The 14,323-nt window shown below is 38.7% G+C and overlaps 1 protein-coding gene across 1 annotated transcript in view; it reads left to right on the top strand.

The window, feature by feature from the left end:
* The window catches only part of TMC3 (transmembrane channel like 3), a 96,652-nt gene that overhangs the window by 47,485 nt on the left and 34,844 nt on the right, over positions 1-14,323 (top strand). Inside the window, exons 6-10 of the mRNA XM_089676415.1 lie at positions 1,805-1,903; positions 4,896-5,038; positions 6,160-6,307; positions 9,135-9,178; positions 13,273-13,420. Coding sequence (XP_089532541.1) covers positions 1,805-1,903; positions 4,896-5,038; positions 6,160-6,307; positions 9,135-9,178; positions 13,273-13,420 — 582 coding nt within the window. The remainder of the gene's footprint in view (positions 1-1,804; positions 1,904-4,895; positions 5,039-6,159; positions 6,308-9,134; positions 9,179-13,272; positions 13,421-14,323) is intronic.

Here is a 14,323-nt window from a genome sequence, read left to right as displayed (position 1 = left end):
TAACACACACACCCGCCCATCCACAGTATGCAAAAGAAAGCTTTGAATAATCTCTGATTCACCAGACCAGGCCATCTTCTACCATTGCTCTGTGGTCCACTTCTGATGCTCACATGCCTTTTATAGGTGCTTTTGGCTGTAGTCAGTATGGGCACCCTGATTGGTCTGCAGCTACACAGCAGAACAGCCTCTCTCTCGTTTTTGCACCTTAGATGGACTATGGACTATGGGATTTGTAGTGTGCATAGAGCAATGCACATGGCCATAACTAACACACACTGCTCATTCAAAACAGAAGCGAGGGTGAAAAGGTTAGAGAGGAGGTTAGGGAGCTCACAAAGGATGTCACAAGCAGGCAGACACAGTGAAAAACAATTTCATGAAAAATATATTACAGGGCCATTAAGTAGTGGATGTTTATGGATAATTTTTAGAGCATATGGATATTGTTTGTTGTCACTTTACGTTAATAGCATTATCTTAATTGTTTATTTGTTTTACAAATACATTTTTTTATTTTGCTATCTCACTGTCCAACTGCACAGATTTCCCTTCACTTCCTTTCACAGAGAAAAAGCATTAAGTGTGGGGAAACCTCTCCAACGTGTGAGAAAGAGAAAATCATTGGAATAGGTGCCCCCATTAGATGATTGTCTCAGTTATTGTTCCAGTGACATCTGTAACATTTTGGATTTACCATTACTCTATGTCCAGGGGACTTTGGTCACCCACACAAATAGAGAAGGTGAATCTCCCCAGTGGGAACAGAGACAACAAATAGTAAACTTTAAATATAGGCTTCACCCATTAAATATAAGATTCTCAAAGCACATTGGGCTTTATAAGGAGAGAGCATAGAGGAACTCTTCTCAGATGTTCTGTCACTGGTTGAGATCTGGTTGAGAGTTGCACAGAAAGAAGAGGCGTGTGAGAGGTCACTGTTGTGACTCATTCTATTGTATAATTTTTAGTTTCAATTTCACCTTGTGTTAGTGCGCTTACAAGCAACAAAGGGGCTAAGGAAACCCTGAAAAACATACTAAAATAACTCAGAGCTCCATCTGCTGGCTGTACGTGAAAATACTAAATATTAGTAGGCAATTTCATATTTGCTTGACACAAAATGTGTTTTCAAATGTTATGTTTTTTATAATTAACTATGATACAAAGATATACAGAATATACAAAGAATATACACAAAATCACTCCATTAAGGATTCCCCATTTTACAGTGCCACCCCCACAGTAAATGGCTCCTGATGTAGTAAACAATGCATTGTGAGAGAAAGATAGTCACATGCTCTCACTTTACCAAAAGTACTGGGAGTTTTGTAGAGATTGGTTGGCTACAAGCGTTTGTGGAGTGAGAAGAACTTGTCAGCAGTACAGCAGGTGGGTTTTCCAGCAACCCTGTTACTTTGCTCTGAAAAGGCAAGGTACAAATTCACTTTAAGGGGAATTCCCACTTTAAACCATAATAGAGATTCCCATCTCTGGGGCCTGCCTATTAGTCAGTGAGGCCACCCATCACATCAAATGACCATTAGGGGACTTTACAAGAAAATTCAATATTTGAATAAAAACCCTTTAGCCTATATCTCTGTTAATTGAATATGATACACAAAGAATAAAGAAAAAAATAAAGAAAACCATATAGATATTGTAAGTGCAGTAAATCCAATTAATTATACGTATAAAGTTTTTCGCTTAACTTGCATGCCGCACATTTCTTGGTTTAAGTGATTTTTCTCATTTTACATGTTTCCTTCCCTGAGCAGCTAATACTGTTATGTTCTGTTATCAGATTCTTGCTGGAGCTCCATTTGGAAGCACTGTTAACAAGAAAATACCTGACAAGGAGATGCCATCAGCGCAGGACCTGAACACCATCTGGTCACTTGGGGCAAGGATTTCACTGTCAAGTTTAACTGATAATTGTTGTTAGCACGTATAAATACCATGGCCTCCTTCTTAGCTATACATACTCATTACAGGTTATATGATGTGGCCTCTTCAGGTCTCACCATACAGAAGGTCTACAGTTGAGGAGGAACAAGCTAACTACCTCTAGCTACTGTGATATGTCTTGTAATGGACAATGGCCATGATCTAGGCACATTAAAGCTGAATTCAGGACATAAAAAATATTTCCATTGAATATACAGTATTCCTTTGATAGGCACAGAGGATATAAATCTCCTTTGTGTGCACTAAGTGCATTTTCAAACAGAAGTTCTACAGTTGAAGAGGAACACGTTCACTTCTTTTAGTTACTGTGATATGTATTTTAATGGACTATGGCCATGATGTAGGCACCTTAAAGCTGACGTCTGGGCACAAACAAATTCAATTAAATATAATCCTTTAATGGCCACAGAGGATATAAGTCCCCTTTTGTGTGCACCAAGTGCCTTTGCATGTCCAGATATCATATAACGTATCAGTGACATAGTCACTGTATTGTACATAGCCTGTGCTGACAGCGGAGCTGTGGTTAGGGGTCTAGCAGGCTCCACCTACTACAGGTTGACTGCAGAAAACTACAGAAGGGGGTGGCAACAAGACCAGTCACCCTGCAAAAGGACATCTGTGACCTGTCTTTATTACAGGAAACTCCGGCACAGAGGCAAAGTTTCACACAAAATAATGCACAAAATACACAAGTTGCACCATGATTTAAAAAGTAAAACACACGCCTCATGTATTTGGACAATATTTGTTTTTCCCCACGTTCAGCTTTAATGTTGATAATGAGGAAAAGTTATATGGAGATATAAATAAATCAGTGCATTAAAGAGTAGGTTAAAACTTCTTTTTTTTTAGTTTTGTATAGAATGTGGAAGTGTTAGAGCTCAAGTCAGGTATTATTTCCCTCTGTGTTTACGTTGGGGGATGTACCCAGACTGTTGTTCCTGGTGTCCACTGCCTCCAGTACAGACAGTTATGGCAAAGGCAAACAGGGTCATGCCGACACTGCTGGCCCCAACCCCCCATCACTGGGGCACAGATGGTACCCCACAAGGTAGCGCCACCTGCTGCCACACACACTCAGCCCAGTAAAACTAAACTTGTTGAAAGTATTGTTGTTGAATGCATCACTGAGTAAAAGTCTGTCTGGCCACCATGCCAGTCACACAGGCAGGTGCTATTGCCAGCAGTGTTGCGCTCAGAGATGCTGAGCTTGCACTTTTAACAGGCTCTGCATCACCAGTAGGGCTTGACCGATGTGCTTACAGAGAGTTCATTGAAGCTGATTCTGTGATTTTTTTTCAAGGTAAGTGGTACTGAGCTGCACTAAAAGACAGAGTATCCAGTAAGGACAGTTTGGCCTCAGTGCAACCTCCCCCCATTGTGCCTCCATGAGTGCTGCCTTGAGTTAACCTCAAGGGAAGCATGGCCATGATGGGAAGTAAAGCTCTTTTGTGTTGAGTTGTCATAGTAAAGGAAAGTCAGTGGAGATTTTACAATGGGCAAACCTGTACTGGTGACAAAAGAGGGAATAAACCCTCACTTTGTAGGATCGTCTATTACTCGCTGTTAGGACAAGAAATGAAGGGAAATCTTCTTGCTGGAACACAGACAGGAAAAAAAGCCTGACATTGCTCTTAACCATTTTCTACTCTATCCTAATCTAAAATGAATTTGTTATACATGCTTAGGCTCCATGCACAAAAATAGCTGGAAAAATGCTGGATAAAAAACACTGGTAATAGGGTTTTTTAGTAGCATTTTAGTAGCATTTAATAGTGTTCAGAAGCATTTAGGAGCATTAGCATTTTACAGTACATGTAGAGGGTTAAAATTAAAAAGGTATAAAAAAGGTGTTAGGAGCGTTTTAGTTTTTAGCAGCATTTAGGAGCATTTAGCGTATTTTTCTGCTGGAAAAACGCTCCGAAAAACTCTACAAAAATTTTTTTTCTGCTCCTAGACACTGAAGCTCAAAAAAATGCTAATAGCCTAAAGTAGTGTGCATAGGCACATAGGATAGCACTATTTAGCTTCTAGGAGCAGAATAAAATGCTAATAACAGCTTCTAGGAGCTTAAAAAAAGTGTGCATGGAGCCTTAAAGTATTTTTTTAATGTAAATCCTTTATTACTCAGCTTATTACAAACTCATGTAACAATATTTGAAAAATGCTAAAATTTAGAAATTGACTGTGACAATGCCAATCGCTGTAAAGAGAATTTGTGACAATAGAGATATGGGAGTTGACATTTAATATTAGAGGCTACAGCTGACTGAAAAGATTTTAAATGAACATTCGTACGAATATTTGTCCAAAATTTCTTTGTACATTTGATAACTGGATGAATGTGGTTCAAAAGTATTTCAAAATTTCCTTTGCCTGTAATATTCAATATTGGAATTTCCCAAACGCAAACCACATTCAATGTTCATTCATTCATGAAATTTGTTTATTTGAGAAAAAAATGTCCTTCCTGCTCTTTTGAATTTACTTGTGACTGTGGTCAAAAACTAATGTTGATTTGACCCCACTAAAGATTAGAAAATCTAACAAAGACTCCTAAAATTAAAAATGTCAAACAAAAAGTTCTACTAGTGTATAGCCAGCTTAAGAAACTGAAAATCTTTATCCTGGATTCACCAGCTAGTGAGTCACTGACTTGGAACAAACAAGCAACCAATGAAATTTTAAAAATTATATCGTAAATCCCTCTACGCATGTTTGGTCAGGCCAATGGATTAGCTGGTAGTGAAGCCAGGATCAGAATGACAACCTCCAAGCTTGAAACTTCAAAGTCCAAATAAGTCATGGCAGTACCCATATTTCTGTCTTTACATGCTCTCATTAAGGTGATATTATTAACTTCTTAGAGAAATGTCAGTTTCCTATTTTTTTCTCTTTCTGATAGGGCTCTGTATATTTTGCAGGGTTATCTCCAATACTCTGTACTATTTTATGGCTACTATGGCAGAGAAAGGAAAATTGGACGTGCCGGATACCGTCTGCCATTGGCATACTTTCTTGTTGGAATGGCAGTCTTTGCCTACAGTTTCATCACACTGTTAAGAAAGTAATATAACATATCGCCTCTAAGTGTATATCATATTTTCAGCAAATGACATCTTGCATGCAGTCACGTTTTTTTACACTGACCACTATGGGGTTGATTTACTTAAAGCAAATAGGCTGTTTACGTTACAAGGGAATTTCCCTTAGTTAAGTAACATGGAAAAAAATTCACTTTTGCAAAGAATACCTAATTGCTTGTAAAGAAAATGAAAAAAAAACCAAGTATTTTAAGTCGCACATGATTGGATGATGGAAGTTAACAGCGCTTCACCTTATTTACTAAGCCAAGAGAAATTGCAAAGTGGAAAATCCCTTGCCAAGTGAACAGACTACTTGCCTTTAGTAAATCAACCCTTATAACCTTTGAATTTTTGTTAATCATTAAATGAAAGCACCACCAGGCATCACACACTTTGGTTAAACCACCATTTGATGACTATGTATTTCACTGTGTGCAAGTGTTAGTTTTGATTAACTGTACGATGTATTGTACTTATATCAGTAAATTATTAGGGATATTAGGATTTGGTCTGGGATTCACTTGTGAGTATTAAGTATTTATATGATTGTATTTATGTTCAATGAATCTCAATAAACCTATATTTTACAATAGCAGGTAGAAGAATATAAGCACTTAACACCAACTGCAGAAGTAGTTTATGAAGGGTGACCATACAGTGTGGCAAGCAAAAAATTAGGACCTGAAATCATTAACAAGATTTTTCCACTGCTCCCACCCCTAACCCCATCTTCCGAACATGCGCCAAAAAAAAAATCAAACAAACTCTGACTAGAATATATCATCATTTCCCCTTTGACCAGACAAGGGGTCTAGCAGCATCATCCTTTAGAAGTTCAGAGTCAGCTGGTTAAATTTGCATGGTGCATCTTCTCTGTTAATACCAAAGCAGGCTTTTTTACCTTTTTTTGTACACCTTAAGAAAGGTGAAGGAGACCCGAGGAGGAGTCATGTTCATAATTTTAGTTCCAAAGAATATATCTTTTTAGTGATAAGTGGAAATATGCTGCCCTGAAATACTGTATATAATTTATCTTTTCCATTTTGTTACAATAAATGTAACCTTATTGTTCAAATAAAAAAATATGGATCACCTTTACAAGAATGGCAAGGAACTCTAGGCTGAGCTTGGCAAGTGCTTCGGATGAGAACTATACCTTCTGTTGGAGAATCTTCTGTGCATGGGATTATCTCATTGGGAATCCAGAAGCTGCTGAAAGTAAAACTGCTGCCATAGTTAACAGCATTAGAGTAAGTACAGTACTTTGTTAGTATAGAAGGGTTACGTTTTCTGTCCACGTTATTCATTTTCTAGCATATAATATAATACAATATAAAATGCAATACTATACAAAAGCACTGGCTAGTTAACATGCATGGTTTATTCAATCCTCCAAAGCTGAATTCTCACTTTTGTTTCACTTTTATTATATGTTGAGTAGCGTTCAAATATCATTTTAATATTCATTCACGGCAGTCAAGTTCTCATTTTATAGTAAGACTGACTATCATCCTGTCAATACTGGCACAATGGATATCTGCTCCAGATAGGAAAATTAACAAAAATAAAAGTTTAATTGAAATAATTCCATAAAGTACACTATTGGTGTTATTTACGAAAATTTGAAAGTGCAAAATCTGGTGCAGTAGTGCATAGAAACCAATCAGCTTTTAGGATTTAATGCCAAAGCATAATTGAACAAGTTAGAAGCTGATTGGTTTCTATACAGAACTGCACCAGATTTTGCACACTCCAGTTTTAGTAAATCCCCCCTATTTAGGATTACTGATACATAAGCCAAGGCTACAGGTCAATGCTTTTATCTACTTTCACTTTGTAACAGTGCATTTTGCAATCTGACTGGGGCCATTATATTGAAATGTGTTAATAAAAGTTAGTCTTAATCTTTGTCTTGCAGCAGGGTTGTTGACATAGGGGGAGATTTACTAAAACTGGAACACTCCGAATCTGGTGCTGCTGTGCATGGCAGCCAATCAACTTCTAACTTCAGTTTGTTCAATTAAGTTTTGACAATAAAACCTGGAAGCTGATTGGTTTCTATGCAGAGCTGCACCAGAGTTTGCACTCTGTAGTTTTGGTAAATAACCTCCATTTTGTTGCGTCAGATACTAAATACAAAATTTGGTATGGTGACTTCAGATCCAGCACCTTAAAACCTCTGCTGGATGTATTAGATGCTTGGCTGTCGTGCTGATAGTTTGGCTTCAATATTTTCTGAATCATTGACCATAAACATGAATGCAGATGAGTTCCAACTTTTCTTTGACTTTAGTTGTTACTTGGCTGTTCTAGGTCTCTGTCCCCAGAATATTGAAGTCAGATTTTTTTCAGGTTTTGAAAATGCGCTGTTTCTGCCCAACTACCTTTTTGTATTTGGAGTCTATCCTAACATGGTATATACAGTATGTTCCTTTGGAGATGGAGCAGATAGACTTTGTAACTGAAATGGATACATATATTTTTGTTGTATAGGTTTTAATAGGTGGAAAGAGGGAAATTTTTTTTTAAAATTTCTTTTCCAGAGATGTTTCTTAAAATTCTTGGATAAATAGTGCAATTCCAGACCTTTACTGCAAAATCTAAAGTCCTTTTGACTACAAGTATAGCACATATGTGTGATTATTATATACCATAGAAAAGTCCAAAGTTCACCTGTCAGCTAAGGAGAACATTTTTCCTTTCATACATCTACTTTTAGGCTTGGTTCACATCTGTGCAGGTGGTGCCACTGCAGATCCACACAAAAATCTGTGCCGCCGCACCACCCACACAGAAGAATGCAGACCCGCGGACGGGTGCCATTAGTTCTAATGGCACGCCACCCGCACTAGAAAACGCAACCGTACTGGGAACTGAGGTTAACATGCGGGCTGCGTTTTCAGAAGTGCAGGGACTTCCTTGCATGCCACGGGGCACAGGAGTCCATTCAAAATGATTGGGCTCTCGTGCCTGCACAAAACGCGGCCCACCCGGCCGCAAATATGTGAACCGGGGGTTATAGTATCAGGCTATTCCAAATAAGAAATTATCATATTTTGTTTGGTTCCTTGGGTTCTTTAAATTCAGTATCTTCGCAAACATTCCAATAATAATTATAGATAACTGTACTGCCACCCCCCATGCCAATGAGCCTTCATCTCTTGTTGATTTAATGGATGCCTTTCATTTTTCCAAAAAAATAATAAGTGCTCATATTTCTTGACAGAAAAAAAATGTGTATTTATTTTTTTTCCTGCAAGAGCCTGAAAAGCATTGCACCCGTGATCAGTGGTCCAGGGGTGCAATGTCAGACATCTGCAGACAAGCCCTGCAGCTTTCAGCCTGCACCTCCGATACGGGTTGTCAGTTTGAAAGCTGCAGGGCTTGCGAATGAACTATGACAGCACTCATCAGTGCCCTTGCAGTTCATTCAGAACTGCAGGTCTTCAGCTGCCGTGGCTGACGGTAGTTGTAGTTCATTTATTCACAGGAAACTGTGAATGAATGACGTGGCCTTGTGGCTGGAGCCCCGAACAGCAGCACTCTTTTTTAAATTGTGACAGTGGGCGGAGAAAATCGCTTGCTGACAAACTGAGGGGGTGATTTGGTGAACTGGCTGCCCCGAATGTGGGTGGAACATAAAGGTGAGCTTATCCTTTAAACTTGGGAGAATCATGATGGAATTGAATATATAGAAAATGTTTCATATGTTTTTTATTTTGCTGCTGGGATTAACTCAATTCTGTTAAAAATGTGGTATTATTCAAACATTTTAGAACTTACACAAGTTTCCACTGCCACGTGTATTGCATTGCCAGTTCTCCACTTCCATAGTCACAGGGAAAGCAGTAAAAGGCATAGATGTCAAGGGAGTCATTTCTGAGTGCTGGCTCCCACTACAGTACATGATAGGCAGCTGTTCGATAATACTGTAGCTTTATGGAACTAGCAGATGCTCATCCAGGGGCCTAAGTTGGCACATAATAACACTGGCTGTCATTACTGTGTTGGTCCGCAGACCAGAGCTATTGTAAAGTGATTTCCCTAATTTCCTTTTAATTTCTGTCTTTAATAAAGGAAGCTATTTTAGAAGAACAGGAGAAAAGAAAAAGCAAGAATTTGTACGTAAGAATTCTTTTCAGTTTCATTCTATGCATGCATGCATTTTATTGCTTCTATAAAATAGGATTCCCCAGAGCTCTTTGTATAATAATTTTATGATTTTCTATGTTTTCCCCCTAGATTAATTTAAGCACATTTGTAAATTTACAGGCATCTAGTTCTTACATTTTCATTCCACCAACATATGGCCTAGGAAAGTGTTCAGATATCGGAACATGAAGCTTGAGCTCTGGTAATCCTTGTACTTTAAAAAAAATCTAATTAACTTAGCTTTACAGCTGTCATGCATTAAACTGCATAGGACACTATAGGATATCAAGTCTTCATACGAAAGAGATATTTTTGATAACTGTCTTGCAGTTGTAGACAATTTTAGAAAACTAAACAACTGCATCACTTAAAGTTGAATTACAGCCAAAAAGTTTTTTTTTTTTTGGTTTTCAGATAGAGTGGGGAATGCTTAGCCTAGGTTCACTTATGCGGGTTGTGTGGGTGAGATGCGTGGGGGTGCCATTAAGAAAGCGCAATCTGGCTGTGGGTGGTTGCGGGTGCGGGAACAGCTGTGATTCCGGCACCCACAACCACCCTGCACAATACAGGCAGATGTAAACCTAGCCTTAGATCAGTCTTTCTCAACCCTTTTACCCTAAAGGAACTCTTAAAATAATTTTCAGGTCTCAGGGAACCCCTGCTAAAACGCTTTAATGTGAGTTCAGTAGGTAGAATGCCCCTTACATTGGTGGTCAGGGAAGAGATATCCCTTACAGTGAAGATCAGAATGCAACAATTACAGACAGCTAAAAGGATCTCTGGTGTCATGGCACTGGCTCTGCTTTGGAGGCTTACCCTCAATATCTGTCTTGGTGACCTTACAGAACATGAGTGGAATCTACCCAATGGGGTTATAAGCAACAATAAAAGAGAAATTCTTAGGAGGCTAGAAAGAAATTCTAACCTTTCCCCACTTTATGCAAAAATAAATGAGGATCTTTGGCTGGAGTGGAACCTCATCCAGAAAGTTAAAACTTTTTAAAGTGGTTATAAACCCTTACATATACCAAGTGAAGTGACTAGCTTCAGATAATGCACAGAGATTAAACAAATCCTCCTAATATAAGTTGCACCTGTTTATCTGAGCACTCTCTACTCTATAACTATTCAAAGTGCAAAATTTATACAGCTTGTATGAGATTTCAGAAAGCAGAGGGTGGGGAGCTTAAGTTACACTCTGTAGAGCTAAGTGAGGGCTGATTGGAGGGAAGGGATACACCCCCTTCACACAGCACACAGGAACAGAGCTGAAGTTGTCATTCACAGGCTGTGTACTGGAGTTCCCTCTCTGGTAACCTTTTTAGCTCTTGGTGTCAGGAAAAATTGGCAGCAGTGGCGTGTGCAGTTAGCAGAAAAACAAGGCAGCAGAGAAAAATTACACTTTTAGATTGAGACAAGTACACACTATAGAGGGGTATACTTTGTTCATATTTCACATCAGAGGTTTACAACCACTTTAACCACTTCCAAACCACACTATAGCAGAAATACTGCTACAGGGTGGCACAGGTGCACAAAATCACATATATATATATATATATATATACATATATACGTGATTTGCATTTCCAGGTAGGGGGCGTGCACTAGGCATGTGCGCACCCTACCCGCGCTACCATTTGGAGCTGCGGCTATCAATCACCGGGACCGGGGTGATTGCCAAGTGTCTCCGTCAGGGGGGGGAGAATGATTTGTAAACAAAACAGTTCTCCTTCCTGTCAGCTCATGCACACTGCTTTGGATGGCTGTGCTGTGCACAGCCATCCAATGCAGTGTGCTTACAGTGAAGCACGAAGACACAGCACATAGTGAAACAGCACATAGTTAACCCTTTGATCGCCCCTCATGTTAACACCTTCCTGCCTAGTGCCACCACAGGTCAAGGAACCCCTTGCATCTTTTTTATGCTTAAAAGCTCTTCCCCTGAACGCACAAGTGATGGGTTTTTTTCTGCCTGTAAACTTCCCTGCCACTAAACTCCTGAAAAAGCCTATAGTGTGCATGGAAAAGGAAGGGCAGGGAAAAAACACGCTTGAAGAATCAGCTTTTTTGAGCTGCAGTGTGCATGAGGCCTAAACATAGACAGAATAGCAGCAATCTAAAAGAATAATAGCCTTTACTGCAAGCACAAAGCCAAAAACTACCCTTACATTTGGTATAAGGTCTGTCCTATGAAAAGCAATATAAGAATGGTCATACTTTCATTTCTCCCATCAGCAAGCTCAATTCATACCAATATTAACAGTTGATGCAACCTTAAAAAATATTTTAATTATAATCTTATAGATTTTTTTTTTTTTTACATAAATTACCTAATACCAGTTCCTTGACTTTCTATCTCATACATTAAATTTGTTAATAACAATGGTATTAGTCTTATGACACATCTATGTGGATACTGAGACATCTATGGGGTTACATTACACAGTACTACAAAGGTAATCATTGGAGTTTGTTATAGGCCTCCCAGTATTAATGAGGAGCTGGAGACAAAGCTCCTTGCATGGATCGAAGGGGCTGGGACAGTGATAATAATGGGGGACTTTAACTACCCGGAAATTGACTGGAGTAATGGTACTGCAGGAACAGTTAAAGGGCAAACATTTTTAAATCTACTACAGGACAATTTTATGGTACAATTCATAGAGGCCTCATTAGGAATGATGCTCTGCTGGACCTGGTAATCTCAAACCATGCAGAGTTTATTACGAATGTCCATATAAAAGAACATCTGGGTAGCAGTGACCATAACATGATTTCTTTTATTGTTAGCTGTAAACATGAAGCACATACAGGAAAAATAAAAATGCTAAATTTTAAGGGAGCTAATTTTCCAAGGCTGAGAGCTTCTCTCCAAGACTTAGACTGGGAGGAAATATTGGCATCAATGAACACAACACAGAAATGGGAGTTCTATAAAAAGACTGTATATGAACACACTGCAAAATATAATCCCATGGGCAACAAGTTTAAAAGGCTAAAACTCAAACCTATGTGGCTTACGGCCAAAGTTAAAAAAGATACAGATAATTAAAAAGAGCTTTTATTAAATATAAAAATAAAGGAACGCTATCATCATGTAAACATTACAAAGAATATAACAGAATATGCAAAAAGGAAATAAAGGCAGCAAAAACGAACGACAGATTGCAAAAGATAGCAGGACCAACCTCAAAAAATTCTTCAAATATATTAATAGTAAAAAGGTCCGGTCCGAGCATGTAGGCCCTTTACAAAATAATCTAGAGTGGGTGACTGGGGACAAAGAGAAAGCAAATTTATTAAATACCTTCTTCAGCTCTGTGTATACAAAGGAGCATGGGGGAGCTCTTGTCCATGATGGGCATGGTATTGACACATCTCCAAATGATCCACATTGGCTCACAATTGATATGATCCAAAAATATGTAGACAGAATAAAGGTAAATAAAGCACCTGGACAGGATGGCATACACCCACGGGTCCTTAAAGAATTGAGCTCTGTCATTTCAAAGCCATTGTTTCTCATTTTTAGGGATTCTTTAATCCCCTGCAGGAGCAAATTTGATTGTGCTTTGCTGGGTTTTTTGCCTTCCTCTGGATGAACTGTGGGTGTAGGATTATAACGTTTTAAAATCTATAAATCTGTATATGACATACCATCAAAAAAATTTGTAATGGTAAGCAAGTAAAATACAATGGATATACCGATATATAAAATATATTTATTGGAAAGAGTTATGATAATAATTCACAACTTGTACGCACTGAAAATATAAAACAATTCAGTAATGTTTCCTCAACATCTTCTTCACGTGTTAGTAATCTATACTTGCTTTCTTAGATCTGAAAAAAAAAATGTTTTTGAAAAATACCATCAAATATGTATAATAATTCCCCAGGTTCATAGTGCAAAGAAAACATGATTACTTTGATTTGTAACCATGATCTGCATTGAGTCCATCTGTGAATGTTTTACATTGTCGGTACACCAGAGATCAGCTCGTAAATTTGTAATAAGAAATTCCAAGAGCAACCTCTGACACTGCTGTTTCTTTTCCAGGGCAGTGACAATAAGTCTGAGAATTCTAGCAAACATTTTAGTTTTGCTCTCGCTGGCAGGAAGCATTTATATTATCTATTTTGTGGTGGACAGATCACAGAAACTCGAACGTACAAAAATAGAACTAAGTCTTTGGGAAAAAAATGAGGTAAATGTGTTTTTATGGTAAACTTTTCCATTGGTACACAAATCATATGTGCACTGTGTATTCAGAGTCATTCCTGGAGTGAGATAAGGTGGGAGAAAATATCTATATTACAGGAGGGACAAGCAAGGGTCATACTCCTCCATTTTTCAAACTACATTCTAGCCTAACAGAGTGAGAACTGGTGTTGACAAGCTTTTATTCACTTTAAACAATTTTCTCCATACAAGTTAAGGGGAATACAGAACCTGTTTGAAGCAGGTCAAACGCAGGTCAGAAGCAGGTCAACTGCACATACAGAAAGGGATGGAGATGCTTCTGGCATGCTCTTGATGGGGATTCCTGTGACATCATTAACCTAATAGGGCCACATGGCCATATTTAATCAATGCCATTGACCTATTAAGGCCATGTGGCCACTTTAGGGTAATTACGTCACGGGCATCTCTGCCCCTTTGTGTACATGCAGCTACAGGGAATCCCCCATCCGCAGCTCATTGACCTGGAACTGCCAGCTGCTTGCCAGGTTTGGCTGAACATGGGTTCAGACCAAACCCAGAACCTATGCTCTTACCTATTAAAGTAAACGCAAGAATTAAAAAATCTGCTGACAATTATTATTATTATTATACAGTATTTATATAGCGCCAAAGGGTATGCTCAGCGCTGTACAGTAGCAAGGGGGACAGAACATGAGACAAGACAGTAACAATACACTACACGAGGGGTTCGAGGGCCCTGCTATTTCGTGCTGACAATCTAAAGGATGATTGCTAGCTGTGATCTATTGTTGCTGGGGGTTAAATTGTTGCTGGGAGGCATCTACTGTTGAGGGAAGAGTCTATTGATGCTGGCTGCTGGAGGGTCTATTGATGCTGGCTGCTTGGAGATCAATTGTTGCTGGCA

Source organism: Staurois parvus, unplaced genomic scaffold, assembly GCF_062004578.1.
Source record: "Staurois parvus isolate SC_StPar_1 unplaced genomic scaffold, SC_StPar_1.0 ptg000168l, whole genome shotgun sequence".
In the NCBI taxonomy this organism is placed as follows: domain Eukaryota; kingdom Metazoa; phylum Chordata; class Amphibia; order Anura; family Ranidae; genus Staurois; species Staurois parvus.
This window is presented reverse-complemented; position numbering and strand designations above follow the sequence as displayed.